The 27,808-nt window shown below is 38.0% G+C and overlaps 1 protein-coding gene across 1 annotated transcript; it reads right to left on the minus strand.

Annotated features, from left to right (window-relative positions):
- Positions 1–1,198: 1,198 nt before the first annotated feature.
- Positions 1,199–25,423, minus strand: TMEM19 (transmembrane protein 19). Its single transcript, XM_019455110.2, has 6 exons — positions 24,716–25,423; positions 22,895–23,008; positions 8,585–8,722; positions 7,949–8,203; positions 6,916–7,125; positions 1,199–5,325 (listed from the first exon to the last, which is right to left on the minus strand). Exons 1-6 carry the CDS (start codon positions 24,843–24,845, stop codon positions 5,162–5,164), a joined length of 1,011 nt encoding a protein of 336 aa, XP_019310655.1. The 5' UTR covers positions 24,846–25,423; the 3' UTR covers positions 1,199–5,161.
- Between the last annotated feature and the right edge of the window lie 2,385 nt (positions 25,424–27,808).

Consider the following 27,808-nt stretch of genomic DNA (forward strand, 5'->3'; position numbering starts at 1 on the left):
TGTTAGAAAAACACTACACTCACTCGTATGAGATGGTATACATATTTTTTAATTTCAAATCTGATCAATGGGCTAAGATTCCTTATGGTTCTTTGTTCTAGAATTCAACAACGTGTTGACAATTTTGTCAAAAGTGTTTGCCATGTATAATTCCAAATGCAAGCAGCTAAGATGAGAAGAATGTAAAAAATTGGAAAAAAAAATCACACTCAAAATATACACACGGGTACAGAGATATGTGATACTTGTATTAACGTTTGCAACAATCTAAAAGTGAAGGTGTTAAAGTACTGCTTTGAGTATCCACTGTTACTTTTCATTATGTTATACTAAACTCCCACTTTAGTCTTTCAATTGAGTACTAATAAGGTAGTTTATAAAGAAAAGGAAAGCCATTTAAAACAATGGTGGGGAGGGGTAGATGGAGAAGAGAGGTAATTTCTAGAGATTACTTTGAGTATCTTCTTGATTGGTAGAATAAATGCATTTGATTGTAGATGTTTTAGAAATAACACATTGATATTTTGTATACATCTTTTTCACCCTTTTTTTCTCCTTAATAGATTTTTCTTGGATGAAAGCATCCAACTTAAAGCAGCGAAGTCATAGTATTAATTATAACAAGATCTCATTGATTAAAAATAATATATGTTAAAATAAACCCAACACAATTACTGTGTAGAAAAGATCTCAAATTTCTAGTGCTAGTTATTTTGGGAAAGGTAGGAGAGGGCCACGTCTGTTGAGGGGGTTGTGGAGGCAAAAGGATATTTTAGTTTTATCTCTAATATACTAATATTTAAAAAAATAAATTCAGTGTATTCCATAATAATTAAATATTAACAACAAAAAAGAAAAACTATCTGGGACACATGGCTGGCTCAGTTAGTGGAGCGTGTGACTCTTGGTCTTGGGGTCATGAGTTCAAGCCCTACATTGAGGTAGAGATTACTTAAAAAACTAAAAAATAAATTTAAAAAAGAAAGAAAAAAAATCCAAACATTAAAAAAAGGGTTGCCACATGTATAAAATAAATTTTGAAGGTGGTGACGAATGAGAGTTAACATGTCTAGTCCTGGCAGAGAAAACAATTTTAGGAGCCTTACCCTGATTATCATTTCCTGACTCATTAGTTTCAAAACCATTAAGAGTGTGTCGCATGACTGATAAATGCTGGAATCATCACAGTCCTCAGAAATTCAGGTAGCCAAACTGGTTTTTTTTATTTTTTATTTTCCTCCAGAACAATGTTCCTGATTATCAGCTTTCAGTGACTCTTAAAGGAAACACTGATTAAAGTCAAACAACTTAATTTAACAAACATATACCGAACATCTATATACTTTTTAAAATATTCAGGACCAGGTGCACTGGGGTGGCTCAGTCGGTTAAGCGTCAGACTTCAGCTCAGAGCCTGGAGCCTGCTTCAGATTCTGTGTCTCCCTCTCTCTCTGACCCTCCCCTGCTCACACTCTGTCTCTCTCAAAAATAAACAAACATTAAAAAAAATTTTTTTAATAAAATATTCAGGACCATTTGGAATTATAGCAACAGATACTCTATTAGGAGATTAAATAATTTAGCTGCATAACTGTGTTTTCATCTTTAAAATATGTACAATTCACCTGAGATCTGGGGGCTAAGACAGTTTTTTTCTCACTGTGATGGCATCAGCAACAGCAGATGAAGGACATCAGATGATTGCACTCCAGTATATCTGCCGTGCATAATAGGTAGCAGCCGTTACTACTACAGGCATGAGGCAGAGTTTGTATCTCACCTTGCATGATTTTTCTCTCCACTAGGTCTTTAACTGGGATGGGTCTGGCATTTCTGAAGCTAGCATCCTACAAATACAGCAGTTAGAAACAAGAAAGAAATTTGTACACCTTGGTTGAGACACTCATAACCCAAGTAATGAGAAAAGCTAAGAATGGAATGACCTGTTGTATCAATTCATTGTTCTCCTGGTAGCTCCATTTGATGAGTCTTCATATGCCACTCCTTGAAATCTTTAGGTCTCCTTCAAAAGCTTCAAAAGCCTTGAGCCACATAACCTTCCTCTCCTCTACTGTGTAACAGTATGATAAAAATGGTATGTATACCTTTAGGCTGCCCTAGGTAGGCAGTACGTATTGTTTTGTTATACTCTTACATGGAGTTCTTTCTATGAAAGTGTTTTTATTTTTTTCTATCAAAAAGGTTTTGTTTTTAATGTTTACTTCTGAGAGAGGGAGAGAGAGGACAAGTTGGGGAGGGGCAAAGAGAGACATGGGGACAGAGGATCTGAAGCCAGCTCTGCAGACAGCAGAGAGTCCGATGTGGGGCTCGAACTCACGAATCACAAGATCATGCCCTGAGCTGAAGCCAGACACTCAACCTGCTGAGCAACCCAGGTGCCCCAGAAAGTGTTTTTAAAATAAACTGTTCATTCAGTAAAGAGGAAGAAGAGGTTGAACTAGTTAAATATTCAATTATGAAGAATGTTACAATAAAATACATCTAAGATTAAAGAAAACAAAAAGAGCCACAATTCCTTATCTGTAATTCTCATATCCAAAAGAAGCTCTGAAAACAGAAAGTTCCTTCCTAAATTTGGTGCCAAAACTGACCTGATCTGAGGCTCTCTTTATAGTGTTCAGTTATCACACTTGGTGGTACTATTCATACATTCACCATAGAAACATTAGTGTATTTGAGAATAGGTACCACCTGAGACTCTTTTTTTTGGGAATTTAAGTAAAATACATGTACTCCATTAGTTTTCTAAAATCTGAAGATTTTGATTCCAAAACACAACTAGACCTAGGTTTTCAAATAAAGGCTTGTCAAGCAGTATTTCCCTACACCATTAATGATACGGTGATTCTACCAAACCCAAAGATGGTTGCAATAAATATTTATATTCCATTGTATGTCATGAGGATGAATCACCAGGAAAAGAGAAAAGGCATGTTGGAACAGATACAGGCTGTTCAAACAATAAACAGGCTGCATCAAAAACTGACACGGGAATGATTTGGTAAGTGATGTGGCCGTAAGACACAGTATAATTACCAGAAGCTATTAATGCAAAAAGAAAGCATACAGCACTGCTACTAACAGCTGTCTGCATAAAAATGGAAAGTCCCATTCTTTTGAAGCTTCTTTTATATATGGTGCTTTAGGACATTCTTATTTAGTAGTTCTCAACCTGTCTAAACATTAGAATCTCCTAGAGAGTTTTCTAAAAATAACCTATGCATGAACCTCACCTTCAGATGCTCAGATTTACTTGTCTGGAGGGGTTTTGGCAAATATTTTTAAAAACACCCTATGCCTGGATGGCTCAGTTGGTACAGCATGGGACTCTTGATCCCGGGGTTGTAAATTCAAGCCCCACATTGGGTGTAGAGATTTAAGAAAAACAAAAAACACCCTATGTGATTCTAATGTACAGCAAGAGCTCTAAAATGTCCTAACACCGAGGCTCTACCCCAGAACAGATGAATCAGAATCCCTGGAAGCAAAGCCCAGACACAAGGGTTTTTTTTTTTTTTTTTTAAAGATCCTCAGGTGATTACACTCTATACCCAAAGGTGAAAACCGATGCTTGAGACACACTGTGTTGCTTGGCTTAAGGATTAAGGATGTCTGCGTTGTTTTTTCTCTCCCCTTCCCCTCCCCCCTCCCCCTCCCCCCTCCCCCCCCATCTTCTTTCTCTCTCTCTCTCTTTTCTTTCTTTCTTCCTGAGTCAACACAGGTCTTAATTATCACTGTAGTAGAGCCACCAGTAAAGAATTTTTTTTTTTTTTTACTGTTTATTTATTTTTGACAGAGAGCGAGCGAGTGAGAGAGAGAGAGAGAGAGAGCATGAAAGGGGGAGGGCAGAGGGCAAGAGGGAGACAGAGAATCTGAAGCAAGCTCTGCATTGTTAAGGCAGAGCCTGACTTGGGGCTCGAACTCACAGTGAGATCATGACCTGAGCCAAAGTCAGTCATGAGCCAAAGTTGGTCACTTAACCAAATGAGCCACCCAGGCGCCCCACCAGTAAAGAATTCTAAGCTTTATCCACTCTAAAATAATAGTGGCTTAATTCATGCAATCTCTCTTCAATTTCAATGCAAAAGAAGGGGGAGGGATGTGTGGAAATCACATGAGAAATATTTTTAAATACTTTCAGCAACGTGCTCACTTCAGCAGCACATATACTAAAATACTTTGAGCAAAATAATCCATACCATATTAAACTCCTTTCGTGCACAGTAAATCAAAGTGAAGAACAAAACTGAAAAGTAGAATTCATTTGAGTTTATATTGTCCAGAAGAGCATAACTTAAGTACAGAAGAGGAAATCATAGCATCTTCCAGTGAATTCTAGGTAGCAAATAAAAAAACAGTTACAATAGCTTCCCAGTGACTCTAATTGTTCAGGATGCCAAAGTAAAACAAATTCCTATACAAATTTCAAAGAAAACTAGAAAATACATTAAAAAATATTAAATACAAGATAACTTCTCAAAGATCAATTGAAATAGAAGGTGCACATATCTTAGATATAAATCTTTTTTGCTTTTACTTAAAAAAGTATGCTTTCTAATGGTCATATGAAAAAGACATTTACTTTTTTCCCATTACTAACCCTGAGAAAGGGAGAACAAATGTGGAGTAGGCCTCATAGCTCATTAAGAACCAAACTCCACACTTTTCCCAATTGTGTATGGCAAGTAATGGAGTCCAGGATTACACTTATTCAGGATTCCACATACACACATCAGTTTAAACCACCCCAAACTACAATTTGGGTAACTGTTACATGTGGCATTACACTTTTAGTCCCTATACTGGTTTAACGAGAACAAAATCTATTATTTACTCTGTAGGAATTTTCAGTTCAGTATATAGCAATATATATGGATATCACAGCTTCATTGCTCAAGAAGCTCTACTCAGCAGAAGAAAAATATGAATAAGTTCTGTGTATACTTATCTTTCACTACAAACATGTTAGCTGTTACAAGGGAGTTAACGAAAGGAAAAATGTGGAATTTCATCACAATGGAATATGGGAAGAGCTGTTATTTCCTCTTTGCCATTGTAATTATTCTTTTTACGATGAAACTCAGAATTGCAAATTTAGCTGAATTTACCACAGTTTCAACCTTTGTAAATGAAATAAAGTTCACTCGCTGGGCCAAAAATGGCAAGCAGCAGTTGGGAGCAAGAGGGCAATAAGGACAGAAGAAAACAGATTCACTGCATTGTTATCAAGAATCGGTTTCCCTGCTATGTACTTCACCTCATTCACTGGGCTGTTGACCACCATGCCAGTGCTTTCATCTAAACCTGGAGTAGAAAAGAAGCGAGTGAGGTAGAAAATCCAAATGACTTGATTTAAAACAAATAAGCTCATCCCTTCCAAAGAATATAATCTTTGAAAGATTCTCAGCCACTTAAAATTGATTTCGGTGGAGGCGCGCCTGGGTGGCTCAGTAGGTTAAGCATCCTACTTTGGCTCATACCATGATCTCACAGTTTGTGAGTTCGAGCCCTGCGTTGGGCTCTGTGCTGACAGCTCAGAGCCTGGAGCCTGCTTCGAATGTTGTGCCTCCCTCTGTCTCTGCCCCTCCCCTGCTCATGCTCTGTGTCTCTCTCCCTCAGAAATAAGATAAACATTTAAAACAAATTTTTTAAAAATTGATTTCAGTGGATAATTAAATGGGGAGAGATATGGAACCCTCAATTACAATAGACTTTTTTGAAATGTGATTTTCAGTACACCTTAATACTGTTCTCTCAACACTGCTCGAATTCCTTCACAGGTGGAAGGGAGAACATTAAAAGTAGAGATGTCATGAAGACTAGGCCTGCAAGACCAATAGGGATCATGTCTTTGGCCTCTGCACTGGAAACCCAGGACCCAGCACGGTGCCAGCACAAAGGAGGCACACAAAGAATTAACGAGTTAATCTGTCCCAAGATTAACAGATTATTTTTTCAACCCACTCAATATGATCAGAAACTTCCCCAGTTAGAGCCCAGTTTAGAATAAACCTAGGTTCTTAAAAAAAACAAGAACAAACAAAAAAACGTAGGGATGGAGGAGGGAGGGAGGGAGAGAGAGAGAGAGAGAGAGAGACGGTGAGTCTGTGTGTGTATGTAGTTACTGACCTTTACCCTGAACTAAAATCAGACTGCTTCCTCCTTAGTATCTAGATGAGACTAACAAATCTGAGAGAACAAACATTCTGATTGGTGGGGAGCGAAGCATAAGGGCAAGTAGATGATCTTGGCACATGAAAAGAAATAGAAGGACTGTACACAGAGAAACTTTCTCCAGACTCCCAGCTTCTTCACTGTATGAGTCAAAGGAGAACACATGGTTGGTCAGAGTGTGGAAGAAATACACACCTACCAGAATATGTCAGTATACTGACATGACAGGACAGCCTCAAAAGCAAAGCACAGAAAATTGTGGGGAAAACCAACTCTCCCATGTATCTTGAGTGGGGCTAAAAATTCAGTGGGGACAGAAAGCATTATGTCACAGTAGAAAAGTAGGTCATATGTGTACAGAGTAGTACAATAATTCTTTCTCAAACAGACTTGAAAAACAAATAGAGGGTGGGCATTAAAATGATCTGATTAGAAATGTTCTGCTTTCCTGGGATTAGATAAAGTCCCATAAGCAAAAGTATCTGTTTCCTGCACTATCATATCCTCCCCACATAGCTTCTATTCATTGTTCTGTAGGACTAATTCTCTTTCAATTAATTTAACAGACACAAAAATTAAAATAAAAATTGTGGAAAAGATTCTGTCCTATCATTCCTGGCCTCTCAATTTCCTCTTTGAGATTGTTTTCATGTTTTCTCCCCCCATATTTGTTCCCATTTAATATACTAATAAGTTGCAATAATAAAGTGATGCTCTTACCAGTAAATTGCATTGTAGCTCCTAAGTATGAGTCTACAACTGATCCTAGTAATCCAGCCAGACCCCCAAATGCAATAATTGGCCACTGGGGAGCAGAAATGTCCAAATCATTAACAAAAACCAACTGTGTGAGGAAGTACGTGATGCCCACAAAGGTACCACCAAGGAGACTGGAGGCAAGGCCCACCACTGTGACCCCTCCATTGGTCCCTGAAGAAGAAACATAGATAAAAATAATCTGGTTAAAAATCAACAAACACTTAAAATCAAGGAAAGCAAAAAATTGTAGTACCTATCTTACTAAGACTAATTCAAAGAAAGGGTTCTCTTTCATACAATCCAAAGCTCATAGCCTACTTAAAAAGAAGTCTTTTCTGCACATTAACTCCTGACATTATAAGCAGTGCGGGGGAATGGTTCAATGGAGCCAGACTGCCTGATTTCAATCTTCCTTCTGCCACTTCCAAGTTATGTAATTGTAGTGAAGTTACTTAACTTCTCTTAATTTCCTTGTTAGATGAAAATAAAGAACCAATACACATGAATATTGAGAATATTAAGGATGACGATAATGAGGAAGAGATAAAAAGGAGGAGGTGAGGAAGAAAAGGAAGAGGAGGAGAAAGTAGAGGAGTAAAAGACGAGGAGAAGGAAGGGAAGAAGATGAAGGAGGAGGGCGGGTGATAACAGAGACAAAAATGCAGTAGTCGTAGTAGTAGTAGATGATGATGATAATGGTAAGGGAACTGAGATCTGTGGTAAAGCACTAACCACATAACAGGTCCTCAAGAAATACTCTACTATTCCTTTCCTTTTCTCCTCTCCTACTGATAGGTCTCTGCATTCCTGTATTATTTATCTAGAACTTGCTAACATTTCCTGCAAATATTATTATCACCAATTTAACAGCCTACAGTAATTTTCCAATTAAGGGAATAACCAAAATTCTTAAAAGCCTCCTAGGTAAGAAACACAATCAATCGGGTTTTTTTGTTCACTTTGTTTTTTTGAAGAAATTTAAATATAGACTCACCAACTGGAACTTTTTCCCAGGTTGTTATTAGCCTTGGCGGGCTTTTACTCAGAACGGTGCCAACTTCTGAAGCCCACGTGTCTCCAGCAGAGCAGGCCAGTGCAGCCAAGAGAGACAAACACATCCAGGAAGCAGTGTACTGCTTGGAAAAATCTATTGGGATTTCCCCGGGGCCATTTTCTATCATATACAGCAGGGCCAGCTCTGTAGGCACAGCTCCATTACAGAATACCTGAATCCAATTCCTCTGCCCGCCTACAAACAAACAAGTACATAAAAAGGACAAGAAATGTTTTCTCCTCAGAAGGGCAATCATGCAGTTACAGGAATTTATTTTAATGTTTAAGAAAAGAAAAAAATGACTACAATTTTAAAAATGACTAAAATTGGATAGTACGTTTTTCTATATTCTATATTATTTTAGAATAATTAATGATAGATTCTAATGCTTCTAAAATTCGCTCTTACTTTTATGGTGAAGTAATGATAAACTAAATTAGGCTACTACTTAAAGTTATTCTCATCTAAAATTTATCTGTTTCAACAATCTAAACATGTTCTTACTGTAAGCTTATAATATGTTAGGATGAAATAAAGGTTACTATTTTGAGTGATATCAAACATAATTCATTTTACCTTCTTTGTATTCTGAATCTAGACGCTTCTTTATTTCTCCCTTCCATTTAGTGAGTTTTGAAGAAGAAAGGAAAAACATCAGCAAAGAGGTAAAAAAGCTGTAATTTGCAATGGTTAGGATAAATCCAACCACAAGTCCTGAAAGAAACATATATATACACAGAATTATATTTAGTCCATACATTAATGCTGTGAAAAAAAAAGAATGGATTTTTTTTCAGTTCTTTTTCACATTAAACCTGAAATGTACATTTCTAATACATTTTCACTTTTATCAGTTCAGATATTACCAAATAGTAAACTAAATGTTGATTTCATTAAATTGAGAGATTTTTTTTAAACCATATTTTGACCTCCTTTCAAACTATGAATATATGAATGTATTACTGTAGACATTTTATTTTATAATCAAATTACAGAACACAATAAATAGCAGTGATTCATTATTAAGCAATACATATTATATATGTTATATACAACATTTGGATAGACAGCTAGTTTGGAAAATTTCAAAGTTAACTGTGGATCTCTGCAGAGAGGTTAAACTGTGGCATCTTTCAGGCTTCTAATTTTTACATTTCCCCCCACAGTCTAGATCTTTTTTTCTACTTAAAGGCTAGCTTTTTGGCTTTCCAAAAACAGTTCTACATGCTCTCTTCTTGAGCCTCATAAACTATGGGAGAAGATATAGATAGTGTTTCTTAGCTATGTTTTCTTATGTAAATCTATGAAAACAGTCCTGGATTTTATGTGAAATTAAAAATGGAGTATTTTCTGTGAATATATTTTTAACTTTTTCTTTGTTTCTTTTATTGGACAAAGAAGAAAGGGAACATCTTACATTTTTCCATGAATGACCAATTTCAAGGAAGGCTTATCAGGAGAGCAAAAAAGAGGGAAGCTTACATTAAATGAAACAGAAAAGAAAAAAAACAGAAAGAAAGAAAGATGTACTCTTGATATTATAGCAATATGTAAAGAGGCCACTGAAATCAACTGCTAAATCAGTCAAACATGCTTGAGACTTAACTTGTTGTAGGTTACTAAACTGAGAAATTATAAAGCCTGTCTCTCAATAATTCTATAAAGAAAATGCACATCTGCTGGAATTAGCTTCTTAAATTACTCAGATAATCCTTAAAGGCCTTTGTTAGAAAATTTGAAAATAAATGTTCTTATGAGAGATGCCTGGGTGGCTTAGTCGGTTGAGTGACTAACTCTTGATTTTGGCTCAGGTCATGATCCCAGGGTTGTGGGATCAAGCCCTGCACTGGGCTCCATGCTGAGCATGGAGCCTGCTTAAGATTCTTTCTCTCCCTCCCTCTGCCCCTCTTCCCCATGTGTGTGTGCTCTATATAATAAAATAAAAATAAAAAAGAAATTGTTCTTAGTAGTAAAACTTGGTGGCTGAGATAGCAAAGTACCCTAGTTTCTATTACCACAATGGTTAGTAAATTCTACAAAAATGAATGAGACAGAGGATTCTGGAAAGATGGAGGAGTAGGAAGCATTAAGAATCTGTCTTCCCACCTAGACAACAATTGCACAGGCAGAATCTGTCTGACAAAACTTTTTTGGAACTCTGGAGTCTACTGAAGGCTTGTAACTTTCAAAGGAAGGCTTGGAAGGGAAACTGCAGTAATTTTGGTCAGTTTCCCATCACCACTCCCAGCCCCATGGCAGGAAGTACAGGAATTGCAGGAGCAGTCTGCACACAGGTTATGAAAGCCAGGGCGGACAATAAGGACTTGTCTTTCTTTAAAAATTTTTTAATCTTTATTTTTGAGAGAGAGAGAGAGAGAGAGAGAGAGAGAAAACGTGAGCAGGGGAGAGACAGAGAGAGAGGGAGATAGAATCTGAAGCAGGCTCCAGGCTCAGAGCTGTCAGCACAGAGCCTGATGCAGAGCTCTAACACTCCAACCATGAAATCATGACCTGAGCTGAAGTCAGGCACCCAAGGGCCCCTGGACTTGTCTTTCAAATATGAGGATTTGTACTCTGATCAATGATTGCTGCTTCTGATAATGCAGATATAGACACAGAGGATGGCAGCCATTGTTGCACTCCACCCCTTACTGTTGCAAGCCCTTTCTTGCTGAAGGAACTTCCAAAGGATTTAAAGGGTTGATTCCAGCCTCCCTTCATTTCTGGTTTTCCTCATTTGGAGAGCCATACATTAAAGACTAGGACATTCGAAAGAAACTGAATTTACGGGGAAAATTAGAAAGTCACAGTGCATACCCAGAGAAAGGTATAGGCTTAGAAAAGACTGGGAAGACCTTAAGTTTACACCTTAGGGTGATCTCTGGCATAGAGACAGCCTGCAACAATTAAAAACAAGACAAAACAAAAACAAAAAAGAGCAAACCTTGGGGACAGGGGAAATTCTGACTTCCAGAGTTACCGTCTTACTAGATTTAAATGTTTAGTTTTCAAGAAAAATATCACAAGGCATACAAAGAAACAGGAAAGTATGGCCCATTCACAGGGGAAAAAAAAAAATCAATGGAGACTGTCACTGGAAGGGCCAGATGGTGGACCTACTAAGCAAAGACCTCAAAACAACAGTCTTAAGGATGCTCAAAGAATGAAAAGAAGACATGAAGAAAGTCAAGAAAACAATATGGAATATGGAAATGCTAATAAAGAGGACAGAAATCTAGAGAAAAAACAAAAGGAAATATTGGAGCTGAAAACAATTCAGTAAAGATTCAAAGGCACATTTGAGCTGGCAGAATAAAGAAATCAATGAACTTGAAGGCAGGCAAAGGAAATTATCCAGTCTGAAGAACAGAAAAAAAAAAAGACTGAAGAAAAGTGAACAAAGCCTAAGGGACAAGTGGAACAACACACACGTGGGAATCCCAGAAGAAGAAAAGAGGACAAGGGATAGAGAAATTCTTTGAAGAAATAACAGCTGAAACCTTCCCAAGTTTTGTTTTTTTATTAAACTTACCAAGTTTGATGAAAGACACATGTATAAAATGCAAGAAAGCAGCTTACCAAACTCCAAGTAGAATGAATTCAGAGAGCCACATTGAGACACATTATAATCAAACTGTTCAAAGACAAAGACAGTCTTGAAAGCAGAAAAAGGTAAGCAACTCATCACATACGAGTGATCCTCAGTAAGATTATCAACAGATTTCTTATCAGAAATTTTGGAGGCCAGAAGGCTAGAAGGCACAGGGCTGATATACTCAAAGTGTGAAAAGGAAAGAAAAAAAAAAAAAAAAAAAAACACCTGTCAAACAAGAGGCTTAAATCTAGCCAAACTATTTTTCAAAAGCAAAGGAGAAATTAAAAGTTTGTAGGTTATTGATGTTATGCTGGCAAAAATTTAAATGAAAATGTTGTAACTCCAGGATGTTAAATGTAATTCTTTTGGAAACCATAAAGAAAACAGTTATAAAATATACACAAAAGGAAATGAGAAAGGAATTCAAACATTCCACTACAAAAAATTAAACACAAAAGAAGACAGTAATACAAAAAATGAGGAACAAAAAAACTGAAAGGCATATAGAAACAAATAGCAAAATGACAGAAATAAGTTTCTCCTTAATTACTTTAAATGTAAGGGGCTAGGGGCGCCTGGCTGGCTCAATTGGTAGAGCACTCTCGATCTCAGGGTTGTAAATTTGAGCCCCACACTGGGTGTAGAGATTACTTACAAAAAAAAAAATCTTCCAAAAAAAACCAAGTATGTATAAGGGGATGAAACACTCTAATCAAAAGACGTAGACTGTCTATGTGAAATAAAAATACATAGTCCAATGCTGTCTACAAAGAATGCACTTTAAAGACACAAAGGGGTTGAAAGTAAAAGGACTGAAAAAAATATCCCATGCAAACAGTAACCAAAAGAGAGCAGGGGGGTGCTATACTAATAACAGACAAAATAGATAAGCTCATTACTACACCTGTGTGACATAACCCCATCTTTTTCTTTCTCTTTCTTCTTCTTCTTTTTTTTTTTTTTTTTTTTTTTTTAGTATTTCCTTTCTTTCTGGCATAACATAGATGCTCTAGGTTCTTCCCAAACCTAGTTTTCCCCAGCCCTGGAACCAGTCATTTCTCTGAGGAGCTTTGGTTCATTTCAGTGGCCAATCTCACAGTGTGCTCATTGCTACTGGGGTATATTTACTTTTTTGTGGACAGGACAAGTAAATACATGCATACACATGAACATACAAATATACACACATGCACATACATGTGCACATCTACACATACATACACATACATGTATTTTAGAAATCACAAGATCATACCAAGAGCTCCCATTACAATCCATCTCCACAGATTCTCTTGCTCCTCCTCCTTCCACATTTGTATGCCTCCTTCTTTGGTAAGAACCCCACAGTTTAAAACAACAATGACAATTTCACTCATTTTCTCAATCCCCTATCACATCTAAAATTTGTAGAATTACTTCACTCTTACTACAACAAAAACAAACCACACCAAAAATAGTTCAGGATTTGTTTGCAATTCTCTTCTTCCCTTAACCCAAGACTGAAGGAATATAGTTAAATACTATGTTTTCTCTTTTTCCCTCCAGTGTGCTTATAGTATTAATTTAAAATACAATTGGGTTCATTTGTTTTAGTTTGCTTTCAGTTGTAGATTTCCCCTTTTCCATCCTTTCTAATTTTATTGCTTAAAATATGTAGAATACTAGCATGACTTCAAAAGTCAAACTTACACAAAAAAGTATATTCAGAGAAGGGTCACTTCCTCCCAGGTCCCTTTGCCCCTCTGACTATATTTTGCTCTCCCTCCATTCTTTGTAGATAACAAACTTCATTATTTTCTAGCTTATCATTCCTGCATTTCTTTTTCGAAAGATATATATATATATGCATATATATATATATGCATATATATATATATGTTTTATTTTCCCTTTTTTTTAATTTTTAAAGTTTATTTATTTTGAGAGAGACAGAGAATGAGCAGGGGAGGGGCAGGGAGAGAGGGAAAGAGAGATCCCAAGCAAACTTTACACTGGCGGAGCCCGATGTGGGGCTTGAACTCACGAACCACAAGATCACGACCTGAGCAGAAACCAAGAGTCAGTGGCTTACTGACTCAGCCAACCAGGTACCTCCCTTCTTCTTTATATAAAAGCAGCATTCTCTATTCTCTAAGTCCTTCTCACCTTAAAAGCACATTTTTAAAAAGTTTTATTTATTAATCTCTGCACCCAATGTGGGGCTCAAACTCATGACCCCAAGAATGCAAGTTGCACGATGCTCTGACGAAGCCAGCCAGGTGCCCCTATAATCATATTTTTTATAATAATTTTTTATTGGGTTTTTAAAAAATGTTTATTTTGGGGTAGGAGTGCAGAGAGAGAGGAAAAGAGAGAGTTCCAAGGAAGCTCCATGCTGTCAGTGCAGAGCCCAGTGGGGCTTGATCTCGCGAATTGTGAGATCATGACCTGAGCCAAATCAAGAGTGGATGCTTAATTAACTGAGCCACCCAGGCACCCCTTTTATAGTAATTTTTATAGTTCTCCTTTCAGGGAGAGAGTGTCCTAATTCTGCCTTTGAACACTCGGGTCAGTGGCACCCAAAAAATTTACATTTATTGTTAATTAGTCTCTCATGAGCTTGGCTGCTTTAAGTCTAAGTTTCCAGTTTAGAGTCGGCGTGTGAAAAAAATCCACCTGCTGGCCCTGCAGGGTTGGGGACCAGTTTCCTAGAATGTGATCATCACACCAAGGCACTGTTATCTTGTGTGGCCCTGTCCAGACTGCTTGCTTGTATTTCTAAGTACAAATTCTTCCATCCCTGTCTAACTTTATTGTTAACAATTTCCATTCTCAGGGCACGTGGATGGCTCAGTCAGCATTAAGAGCATGTGACTCTTAGTTTCAGAGTCATGAGTTCAAGCCCCATGTTGAATGTGAGGCCTAGTTAAAATTTAAACAAACAAAAAACCCCCCAAAAAACAATTTCCATTCTCTGTAACTTTTAAGATAAATATATTCAGTGTTGTCATATAAAGATTTTTGTTAACACATTAAACAAAACTATTAATAGAAAAGATATTAAGCAGGTGTTAATATTTACTTAATAAATGAGTATGAAATAGTATCTTCTAAAATAACAGAACAGGGGACCAGGTTTTTATTTTTGTAGAAACTCTGATTAGCTCAACATTCAGATACTGCAACTAGTGAGACATTTATTGATTGATCACTCCAGAGATACTCAAATATTGGCATTTTACTCAAGTTTATCAAGCTTAGTACTTTAAGTAGGCTCCACGACCCTGAGATGAAGACCTAAGATGATATCAAGAGTCAGATGCTTAACGGACTGAGTCACCCAGGCACTCCAACTTTAGTGCATTCTAATTTAAAGTGTAAGAAGTAGGGGGCGCCTGGGTGGCTCAGTCGGTTGAGTGTCTGACTTTTATTTTTGGCTCAGGTCATGAGCTCATGGTTTGGGGGTGTGAGCCCCAAGTTGGGCTGCCAGTGTGGAGCCTGCATGGGATTCTCTCTCTCCCTCTCTGCCCCTCCCCCACTTTCTTTCTCTCTTTCTCTCTCAAAATAAATAAACTTAAAAAAATAAATAAAGCGCAAGAAGTAGGGTAATGCTGTATAAAGTACTAACAAAGTACTTTAGCTCTGGAGTTGAACAGTCTGGAGTTCAAACTTTGGCTCCTCCATTTACCTCTGAATAACTAAATGTTTCCCAACTGTAAGCCTCAACTTTTCATTGGTGAAATAATAACAGCAATTCCTACCTCATTGGCTTGCTGTGAAAAGTTAAATAATTTTTATAATATACTTAATATATTACGCAGATGTAGAAGGCCTTTAATAAATGTTAACTAATATCACTGGCAATAAAAGCAGCTGCAGTGGAAAAACCTATTCAACCTTGAAGTTTTTTTCAATTGATTTTACAGTATTACAAAAGTAGTACATAACTATTGGAGGAGAAAGCCAAAAATATGGAAGTATACATAGTAAATGTGAAAATGTCTCTGTACACCCCCACACTCCCATCCCTTCTCTATAGTCACTATTAACAATTCGTTCCACTGTTTGTAAACAAACCCAGAGTAGGAGGGCCCTAAAACAACCTACACTGAAATGCTACCAGTCATCTACATCCTTTTTACTTCAACCACCTTAAAATACCACAGGAAGTGATCAATGTTCATATGGATGACAGGTTCAGAATGAGGAAATAAATCAAAGGCAATGTACTTTGAAAGAATGATTTCTTTCATGTAGTCTAAAAATATCTTGGAATTTTTTGCAACTGCTAGCTATGTCTGAACTCTTAAATTAGTAACTACAGTTTCCAGTTCTAGATTCCATCTCCTGGAACCACCTCTGGAATCTCTAATTGTCAGTAATAAAAACTGATATGAAAAACAAAAGGGTGCTCTCAAAGCACTTCAAGATTCAAGAATTATGGCTGCCTCCTGAGTTTTAAACAGGTAAATTCTGCACTTAACAGAGCCATAGGGGGAAGTAAAACAACACTGTCTACAAATGTCACTGATAGCAGGAGTAGAGTTACACCCCAAATTTCAACCATGGTGACCTGGGTATAATAACCCTGAGAGGCAGAAAAGGGAAAGGCAGGACTAGAATTTTATAATTTAATCAACTCAAATATAATCAATTCTATCATAGGTAACCTACTACAGAAAGACTGTGGGAATCAACAGAAGGCTCATTAGCCCAAAATAAAGAACATGAAGGCCAAAGAACCAGAAGTTGGCAGACTTGTTGAATTCCGTACAAGGGATGGGACCCTTTGACTGGTGGATTTGCAATACTGGAGACAGGGAAACTGAAGGACTCCATAAAAATCTGCTTTCTGTTCCTTTTCCTGCTTCTGTTCTTGCTAGGACCTGCACCCCCACTTTATACATGCCTCATAAAGCAAACAGTGTATATCCTCCTTGTAAGGGACAAGGAGTTAATGATTTCTTTAGAATAGATAACTTCTAAGGAAGGACCAGGTAAGAATGACCCGAGGAAGCCAGCATATGTGTATTCCAGACCACTGGTGCTAGACATCTTGACCAAGGCCCCTGGCTCCAAGAAATAACACCTGGACCTTCTCCTTTGTTCTAACTGGTTCCTGGATGCCTAAAAAAACACATACACCAGACCACAATCCTCATTAAAACCCCACACGCCAAACAAAGATGGGACTCTCTCTCCTTTCCTTTCTGTGTCTCCCTCTGTCTGTATTTGGACTCTATATCTTCCATAAACTTCACTTTCATTTCATGCTGACTCACATTTGATTTCTACCCTGCGTACAGTCAGGGATTCTCTTGGTTGGTCCTGTGTGACCCCCCTCTGGGTCTTTAGACTCGGCTTGCTGGCATCATATAGACTGTTTCTCAGACTTAGCACTCACCAAAAAAAGTTCTGGTTATAATCTTACTTCTCAAGTGGCCTGACTACAAGAATTGGGCATGCCTCAGCAGCGATGTTTTTATTCAGTCTGCAATCAACTAGTTCCATACATCTTTTTAAAGACATACTTTATTATTATTATTTTTAAAGTAAGCTCCACACCCAATGTGGGACTTGAACTCATGACTCTGAGATCAAGAGTCACATGTTCTACTGACTGAGCCAGCCAGGCACCCTGACTAGTTCCATATTAATCAGATTAATAAAAGTGGTATACTGATTGCTAATACCAGTCCCTTGTGACAATGAACAACATAAACTGGTTTTCTTAGGTCTTATCAACTCTGGGTACCTGACAGAATGAGGCTTCTATTTCAGAAAGATCGATCACCAGATCCGAACCATGGTGACCCAAAAGAGGTAAGGCCACCCTCTGCAAGACCACACGGAATACAACCACTAGCCTTTCCAGACAATACTCCATTTGTGTGCATTTCCATTACATTTACAATATATATTTCTGGGGATTAAATGCCTCAAACCTGGGGTGCCTGGGTGGCTCAGTTGGTTAAGCGTCCGACTTCGGCTCAGGTCATGATCTCACAGTTTGTGAGTTTGAGCCCCACATCAGGTTCTGTGCTGACAGCTCAGAGCCTGGAGCCTGCTTTGGATTCTGTGTCTCCCTCAATCTCTGCCCCTCCCCTGTTCACTCTCTCTCTCTCTCAAAAATAAATAAAACATTAAAAAAATTTAATAGTAAATGCCTCAAGCCCATCTTATTTATCTCTGTTCCCTAAAACTGTAAGTTCTCTAACAGTGGTATTTTTTTTAGGTTTTCATTTAAATTATAGTTAGTTGGAGTGCCTGGGGTCTTAGTTAAGCATCCAACTCTTGATTTCGGCTCAAATCATGATCTTGCAGTTCATAGGATTGAGCCCCGTGTCAGGCTCCATGCTGACAGCAAGGAGCCTGCTTGGGATTCTCTCTCTTCCTCTCTCTCTCAAAAGAAATAAAGAACTTAAAAAAAAAAAATAAATTCTAGTTATTTAACATATAGTATAATATTGGTTTCAGGAGTGACAGTGGGATTTTTATCCATTTTGTTTACTACTAAATCCTAAGTGTCCAGGACAGTGCCTGGCATACAGGGAACCCTAACTATATATTTGTTGAATGAATGAATGAATGAATGAGAAAAAATGGTAAACCATTATGCCTAATAGTCTTGGTAGGTAAAATCAAATTTAAAATTGTCAAGTCAAAAAACTGATGACGGATTGTCCATTCTGAGCTCAAAGGAATACAATGACTAGTAATACTTCCTTAGAGTGAATCATTTACACAGTGCTTCCCAGTGCTTTATAATCACTTTCCCATATATTCCCTCATGTGATCCTCCTTATTCTAGAAATAATCTCTCTCAAAGAGATCAGAGGCCTCCACTTCAGTGTTCACCTTAAGCACTGCCTCAACCCCTCCTCTCTTCCATCATCACCAAAGTACGTGTTCCAGTGTCATGGGGGGCTCTTAACACCCATATCCTGAGGAAGTTCTGAAACTCTTCTCGATCCCAAGCACACTAAAGGCATGATATGGACAACCTTAGTAAAATTCCTATGACTGTGAACAGTAGTGGAAGGAAGACAATAACAGTAACTAACATCTATAAAATACTTAATGTGTGTGCCAGGTACTGTGCTAACCTTTGTACATGGATGGCTTCTCACAGATCAATGCTGTAGATAATATAATTTATTCTCACTTTACAGATAGGCAAATGACAACACTGATGGTTTAAGTAATTTATAGTCATACTCCAGGATGGTATTCCCAAGTCCTATATAATTTGAACTAGCATTACATTTTTTTTTTTTGTTCTTAAGGGGAAAAAAAAAAAGCTCCAAACAAAAGATACCAATATTCATGGAATGAAATGATTAGAAAAAAGAACAGAGGTTTTAAAATCAATGTACAGGGGTGACTGGGTGGCTTGGTCGGTTGAGCGTTCTCTTGATATCAGCTCAGGTCATGATCTCACAGTTCCTGAGTTCAAGCTGCACATTGGGCTCTGTGCTGACACACACAGCTTGCTTGGGATTCTCCCAATCACCTCCCTCTCCTTTCTCCCCTCCAATAAATAAAAAAAAACATTAAAAAGAATCAATCATATATTTCCTAAGTACCTGTTATGCGTGTAACACTATTCAAAGAAGCATGGGACACATAAGCATAAGATCCACTCCTGTCTTCTGGGAGTTTACAATACAATCGAAAGCACACAATAAATCACTAATAGTAAATGTTTATATAATGCTCTATAGCTTTTTAAAAATTTTTTTAAACTTTTTAATTTTTTTTTGAGAGAGAGAGAGAGAGAGAGAGAGAGAGAGAGAGAGAGCATGAATGGGGGAAGAGCAGAGAAAGAAGGAGATGCAGAATCCAAAGCAGGCTCCAGGCTCTGAGCTGTCAGCCCAGAGCCCAATGCAGGGCTTGAACCCACGAACTGTGAGATCATGACCTGAGCCGAAGTCAGACGCTTAACTGACTGAGCCACCCAGGCACCCCTAACGCTCTATAGCTTAAACAGACATATTGTCCCATACATTATCTTGTCTGAACCTCACCAATAAGCCCTAAGGAACTATTTCATAAGAGATGAAGAAACTGAGACTCCAAATTGTTAGGCAATGTGGTAAAATGTGGGGAAATAGGTTCTACTTACATAAATGGGTTAGAAAAAGCTTAGGGTGGAAAGCAGCTGCCACAGGGCAAAAATGCCCAAGGTTAGCTAGCAAGATATTGTAATGGGATCACAAATACTTCCATCTGACGCCAATATACTATTGTACTCTGATCACAAACTCCACTTGCCCCCACACCCTTTGCTTCTTACGCACACAACTTAATGATTACTGATTGTTTTCTCCACGTTCACATGTGTAAGATCTTGTTTTCTTCATGTTCACCCACATGGGTAATATCTTGTAAGCTCAATAAATGTGGAGACGAAACCCCTATTTGGGGCTCTTGTCTCTTCCTGGACACAAGCCTCTCTTGTATTCAATTCTGCATCCATTCTCTTGCTGGACAAGAGAGAACTCCAGACTCATAGTATGTGACAGCAAACTTCACTGAGATAGCAAGTGGAAGTCTCAGAATTCAAATACGTATCTTCTAATTCTAAATCAAGCTAGGCAGGAGAGGAATAGAAGCCCAAGGACTAGAAGGCAGGAAAACAAATGGTAGCAGGAAAGAAACAAAAGTAGAGATCGGAAAAGGAAAAGCAGGGCAATATACAACATGGAAACCAGGGAAGACAGAATTTCAGGAATGACTTGCCCTTTCTATATGTCAAGAATGATAATAATCAAGGCAAGACTACTTGAGAAAGGACATTTTTAACAAAGCATAACTATGTGTTATATTCAAACGGAAACCAAATTATTCACTTTAAATTTTTTTTTTTTAATGTTTATTTTTGAGACAGAGCATGATGGGGGAGGGGCAGAGAGAGAGGGAGACACAGAAACGGAAGCAGGCTCCAGGCTCTGAGCCATCAGCCCAGAGCCCGACGCGGGGCTCGAACTCACGAACGTGAGTTCGTGACCTGAGCTGAAGTCAGACGCTCAACCGACTGAGCCACCCAGGTGCCCCCCAAATTATTCACTTTAAGTGAGTTAATACTTCCAAAGTGCTAACAGCAGTGCCTGGTACACAGTATACGCAACATAAGCATTTGCTAAACAGATAAAACATAACCATTCCTAAATTATATGGCAAGACAAAATATATGTCAATATGGTCTGTTAACTGTAATTCTCAATTACCCTCATGGGAGGGAAAAAAGTCCTTGAACAATGTTTCTCAATCATAAAGGAAGAGACTTAGCATGATTCTGAAGAACTGCCTGAAAATAAGCAGCCAATGAATGCTGGCTATGTCTATGCACTGAGCTAGGAACTTTATTGTGATTACCTGATTTAATTCTTACTGCAACCCGTAAGAATGAAATCAGAAATAGATCAAGGATTTATAGGGCCTGGTGCTTATAAATTAAAAAAAAATATATATATATATATGTACATATATATATATGTATACATATATACACACACATACACACACAAACATAGCTCTTACCTTTGTAAAATTTACAAAACCATAGGACCATGAGCATACACTGCTAGGGTTCTTCCCAAGGCCTTAGAAGGTACCACTGCAAGTGAAGATGCCATGAAGTTTAAGCTGTATTAACTTCATGGTAGTTCTTTAGGTTGGATATTAAAAATCCCATTTCACTGAAGAGAAAACTAAGGCATAGGGAGGTTAAGTGACTCTCCCAAAGCCATAACTAATATTCATTTATTTTTATTTTATTTTTTTAACTTAAAAAAATGTTTATTTTTGAAAGAGAGCAAACATGTGAGCAGGGAAGGGGCAGATAGAGAGGGAGACAGAGAATCCCAAGCAGGCTCCATGCTGTCAGTGCAGAGCTGGACAGGGGACCTGAACTCACGAACCATGAAATCAAGACCTGAGCCGAAGTCAGATGCTTAACTGACTGAGCCACCCAGGCACCTGCTGTAACTATCATTCAAATCCATCCTGCCTGATTCTAGCACTTGTTCTTTTACCCATCATGTTATATTGCTTCCATGAAGGCCTGCTCAAGTTTATGAAACTTTGAGAAACATCTGCTCTATGTGAATACAGTGGCAGCAGAGTGTGTTTACAGTGCTAAGTTAGGCTAATGAGCAATATTTTGCAGGTTAGATAGGTGGCTTCAAGACCTGCCAGTTCTGAATAATTGTCATTCTATAGTGATCTTATCTAGTGATCCATGTAGTAATTGAGGGGGATTCTCATGTCTTAGGATTTAAAACACTGCCAGGAATGAAAGTCTCAATGTCATATCAGACCATGTCACCCCACTGATCTGAGGCAGGTGAGGTTCCACCTAGTTTGAAATAAAATCTTTACTGTGTCCCACAAGCCCCCTTAATTACCTGGCCCTTGCCTATTTCTTCAATTTTATCTCTCACCATTTTCCTTTTTTCACTATTTTCCAGTCAAATGAACTTTATGCTCACACCAAATAAGCCAGGGTATACATCGGGGTCTTTTCCCATGTGATTCTGTCAGCCTGCAACCTGCTTCTCTCAGACTTTCTCATTGCTGGCTTCTTCAAGTCTCGGTTCACAACTACCTCCTTAGAGAAACGGGTTATGCCTGACCCTATCTACAAAAGAATGCCTGCATCCCCCAACATACACTCTTTATTATCTCAGTTTTTCTCACAAACTTTATTATATAAAAAGGTTAATGTATTTTGTTTGTTATCTCTTCTAAAGAATAAAAGTTCCACAAGAACTTGAAACCTTGTCCTTGTTCACAGTCACATCCTCAGTTTCTAGAAGAGTGGCATATAGTAAGTGCTCAATAAATATGTGCTAAAAGAACAGATAAATGGCCTATCCCTAACTCAGTTCTGAAAAACATATCTAGGATACTTAATTTGTACTGCTCTGCTTGAGGCTACTAATAGCGATTTCCAAGAACAATTCTTTCCACCAGTTCCTCTACTTTACACCTAGGAGTTCTCTAGCATTTCTGCCAGCAGATAATTTAATACAACTAAAGGAGCAGAATAATTAAGGAACTGAAAAAAAAAAGCTATCCTATTAATCTACTTGACATCAATTACAAAGATAAATTTGAACATTACACTGAGTATGTTAGTATCTGCAATTTTGACAGAATAGGAATGCTGAGCAATAAATCACTTTATCATTGTCTAAAATACATAACATTGTGACTGTCATCTCATATATCTGGAATTTAGAAAACATGGTTTTAAATTATATTAGCAAGCACTTATTATATAGTTAACATTCAAAAGAAAAACATACCTCCTAAAGCCCCACTGTGGTCTAGACTTTTCTTCTTAAAGCCATTAGAGACAATCAAAACAGGAACGACAACGGAAAACAGCCAACGCCAAGGAGAAATAGGCTGTAAATTACCTAAAAATTATAAAGATAGAGCACAAATTGTGTGAAGCCTGCACATGTTAGTCCTGGCTGTAAACTCTGATTAACTGCATTCTGGATTAAAATACTGGCATAAGTAGGGAAACAGAGATGAAGTCACCAAAGTAAAATATGTTGAGACTTTTATATTTCCAGAGAGACAATCCTACTGGGGAATGACCAAATAAGTCCTGTCCAAGTTTTGATATTTCATACATATGTGGAGATTTGAAATGATTCTCTATAGTTCACAATTGTTTTGGAAAGGAGGCATGTATTAAATCTCAAGAACTGCATAAAGCAAACTATTAACAGGATCCAATTATTTCACTTTCTGCCTTGTAGAGAGGTTGTTTTTTTTTTTGTTTGTGTGTGTGTGTGTGTGTTTTAAAGTAACATTCTCACAAGCTATACACCTCAATTCAACAATTAGCAACTGAGTTTTCCAAAGGTTGCATCCAGCTCACAGGTATTTTGTTTGGCTAACATAATGTTTTCAAACAATTGGAAGTTAATATTTAAGATTAGGATATTTCAGTATAAAAATCCAGAACCTTCGCTTATGTTTTAAAATGTGGAAGTTCAGGCTCACGTGGCAGAATTGACTGTAGTGGAGAGAGGCCTCCTCCCATATACAGGCCATTGTTTTCCCCTTTAAAGTCCCCACCATTCCTGACAGACTCGTACACACAAGACTGAGTGATTACGGTAAGGAAAAATGTGAACTATTGCCTGAGCCCATGTTTCTATCAAAAATGGGAAAATGGAAGACAAAGAGGGCCAAATGTTCAACCAAAAAATTCTATTTCTGAAAATGAAAACTATTCCCATGTGTTTAAGATGCAATGATCATGTTCCTGGCCCCAGAGGGACACTTGGGTTTACAGATCCTGGTTTATTCCATTGCGTTCAAGCAATAGTTAATACTAGCGCAAACCAGAATCTTCTCCCATACCTCTCCTCCCTAAACCCTCATCCCCTACTGTGAGTCATTATGAACCAACTCTGAAAGCTTCTGAACCCTGAAGAATACCCATTCAATTATTCACATGTCTGCAGAAGGGTAAGTTCTGAGATGGCAATCGCTTTATCACTCTACTTTTCACTTTTCCTTTCAGCTGAACGGTATTCCATTTTTACAGGGGTACCAAGGAATTTGTGTAAAGGCATATGTATGCTCTTAGGAGGTGTCAAAACTATCAAGATTTGAGTCCAGAGTACGCAATGTGGTTTCAGACTTTAAAAGGAATCTGTTCTTCTGAAGTGACTAAAACAGCAGACAAATCCTCCAACTCTCCAAATGTAAACATTATACCACCTTTCATTTTTACTGTGATTTTTTTACAGGATACGAGAAACTGATAGTTACAAATATTCTTATTAAAAAATCACTGCAATTGTTTTACAAAACCATGTTTCATTTCACTTATTTCTCAAGATAGATGTAATAACTACATACAACATAAAAACATTTTGAAATAGGTTTAACTAGTATTATCCACAAGCTGTGTTTATTAAAGGTTCTAAAATGTTCAAGGCAGTGATTACATTTTAATGTTTGTAAATTCGGACCATGGGAGTTAAGTAAACACAACAGTTCATAACCACTCAGAGGACAGGAGTTTTGGATTTCGTTAATGAGACTATTTTCAATTCCACCAATTAGCTTATAGAAAAACAACTTAGAACATTCATACTTACCATAATAGGTGCTTGCAGTCATAGACATAATCCAGAAAGCTAAAGAAATGCAAATGATCAGGCTCAATATAACTATATTAGTGATCATCTTTATATATTTTTTGCATATATTGTCGTTAAGATCTGTCATGGAAAGTAAGGATATGAACGAGCCCCCGAGGGAGAAAATATACAGTGTTCCTAATAAAAAAAATCAGTCATTTAAGTTGCCAGCAAAAAACTCATGTAGAGGCAAACGTAAATGCGAACGTCTCCCACCGACCGAAAAAAAACCCAAAAAACCTGAAACTATTTCCGGAAACTTCTGCAGGTGGAGAGCTGAAACTCCCGTGGGCGAGGTTAACACTTCACTGGAAAAGCAAAGCCCACCCCCGCAGAGTGCCGGTTCCTAGTCGGCGGTCACTTCACACCGCAACTCAGCAGGGTGGAAAGCGACGGGAAAGCGGAATCAGCCAATCGCTGGTCTTGGGACCGTGGGCTCCGCCTCCACCTCCCGCCCGCGCGTCGACGCGGGCCGCAAAAAGACAAGGTGCGCAGCCAGAGCCCAGGTGGGTCCAGGCGGTGAGCCCAGCGCAATGGAGCGCGGTCACGTCCCGACCGCTGCGCGCGCCGCTTCAGAATCCTGGTCCAGCCCGCCTGGGCCGAGGTTCCCGGACCTCAGCCCCGCGGCGAGTCGCGTCTCCCTTTCCTGCGCGCATGCGCTGCGGCCGCCCGAGACGTCGCTTAGTCCACGTGAGCGGTTTAAGGGCGTCTCCCAGAGGTCGAGCGGGGCGGACCCACTCAGAGGCCACCTGCGACCGGGGCCTGGTGGGTTTGTAATGCTTCTCAGAATACTGATGTCTGGAACCTTAGGTGCTTAGGTTTGAGAACATAGGCAAACACCGAATGCTGAAACCACTACCCGGGTAGTGAATGCAAATAAATTTAGACCCCATAAGTCCGTTTCAAGCATAATCGAATACATTTTCATCTATAAAGAGTTTATGGCACATAATATTACGGATTTTTAGGGGAAGGGGCATATGTTGTGTTGTAAAAATTTTATGACTGAGAAAATTATTTAAGACGACAGCATTTAGTATGTGGTGAACACTTGTAATTGCTAGAGATGTAAAGTTGCACATAGTACCTGCTATTGAGCTCAAATAATTATTGTAATGACAGCATTTACATTGAGATCTGTTCCTACACCGCTCACACTTTAAGTGTGTGCATTAAGTCATTTAACTTAGAAAGCAGAACGTCTTATTAACATTAAAAGTCTGAATCTTGTGGCTTATTTCGTGGTTTATTTGACATTAACATTGGTATGCCTTGGTTAAAACTAATTAATAATTACACTATATTTGAACTTTTTCAGTTAATTGCTGACAATGTAAGAAGAGGACGTAAATGAGTTTCAGATATATACACGGATGTGTTTTAACCCAGAAAACGTTTTCTTTGAATAGTTTTTTAACTACTGAGTACTTTTTAAAAACACAAGTCTAAATTTAAATAACATGTCAAAACAACATCCTTTCCTTTGGTAAGACATCGAATTAACTGATTAACTAAGAACCAAATCTGTGAAGTAAGAGTAGATAGTAGCGGCCTTCTTATTAGACTCCTTGCATATATGGTCTTCATGCAGAAAATATGTGCCCACTTTATTTTTGTCTCACACTGTTCGGTACAGGTAAATAATTGGATTACCTCAGCAAGCTGACTAGCTAATATCAGTCACACCACACAACTGGATACAGTTATTAACAGTAAAACCTATTATTTTTGTGGTTTGCATAGTGACCTTGCTTTTGTCCCATAGAGAAGATTATGAACTGATCTTGCTTTTCCTTCCCCCTCCTTTCATCAGTCACAAGGTTACAAGGGTAACCTTGTCCGATGTTGGTGTTTTACGAGATTTTTACGTTAATTAGAAAACCATTGATGACGCCTAGCTGTGTCAGGCATCTCCTAAAAACACTGAAGTCTAGATGTGTCAGGCTAGTTCCCGGATGCCAGGGATGATTTTCTCGTGACTGTGACTAAAATTGAATATTAAATAATAAATAATAGTGAGCCTAAAAATGAATATTTCTCTTTCATTTTTTCTCAGTGTCCAATTACTGCTGTCATTCTCCATCATGTTATTTTATTTATTTATTTAAAGTTATTTTAGCTTAAGGTTGAAACAATTTGGGGGAGTTACTGTAGTTAAGATACACTAATCCTTTAAAAAAATTTTTTTTAATGTTTATTTATTTTTGAGAGAGCGTGAGTGGGGGAGGGGCTGCGAGAGGGAGACACCAAATCCAAAGCAGGCTCCAGGCTCCTAGCTGTCATCACAGAGCCCGTTGTAGGGCTTGAACTTACAAACTGCGAGAGCATGACCTGAGCCAAAGTTGGGTACTTAACTAACTGAGCCACCCAGGCGCCTGAAGATACACTAATTATTTGAAAAAATACCATTATTTTACAGTCTGATAATTTTTATACAGTTTGATAATTTTCAAAATTCCCACAGTATTTTTCTATTCATATTAAAAGTCATTTTCGGGGCGCCTGGGTGGCCCATTCCATTCAGCATCTGACTCTTGATTTCGGCTCAGGTCCATGATCTCACAGGTTGTAAGTTTGAGCCCTGCGTCAGCGCATTGCCTGCTTGGGGTTCTCTGTCTCTCCCTTTCTCTCTGCCTCTCCCCTGCTCTCCCTCACTGTCTCTGTCAATAAATAAATAAACATTAAAAAAAAATAAAAGTAATTTTCTAGCAACACAGAAGTTTTGGTCAAGATTTCCTAACTATATTCCTTAAGATATTAGTAGGTATGCTACTCTCTGCTCTGCTCCCCTTCCCCAAATGATACCTTTGATTGAATAAGGTTGAGAATTTTGTGTCCTCAGAGGACTTTGAGAACGCATTATTTTAAAGGCTCTGAGAAGTTAGAAAACTTGAACACCTTTGTTTAAATCTTTCCAACAGTTAATTGTTTTATCAGATTTTTCCCCCAGAAAACTCAACAGTTTGAGAATTTCTATAATAATCAGAACAGACTGAAAATTCATTATTACACCAATAATCTTTAAATGTAACCATATAAACCTATTTTTAG

The sequence above is a fragment of the Panthera pardus genome, unplaced genomic scaffold, assembly GCF_024362965.1.
Source record: "Panthera pardus isolate Hobbes unplaced genomic scaffold, ASM2436296v1 HiC_scaffold_6, whole genome shotgun sequence".
Lineage (NCBI taxonomy): Eukaryota > Metazoa > Chordata > Mammalia > Carnivora > Felidae > Panthera > Panthera pardus.

Excerpts from the sequence above, each read along its gene's own strand:
- TMEM19 (XM_019455110.2), bottom strand. The coding sequence starts at position 24,845 with ATGACAGATCTTAACGACAATATATGCAAAAAATATATAAAGATGATC. Across the intron at positions 23,009-24,715 it reads GACTGCAAGCACCTATTATG|GTAATTTACAGCCTATTTCT; the intron begins GTAAGTATGAAT and ends TATAATTTTTAG. Across the intron at positions 7,126-7,948 it reads CTGGGAAAAAGTTCCAGTTG|GGACCAATGGAGGGGTCACA; the intron begins GTGAGTCTATAT and ends TTTCTTCTTCAG.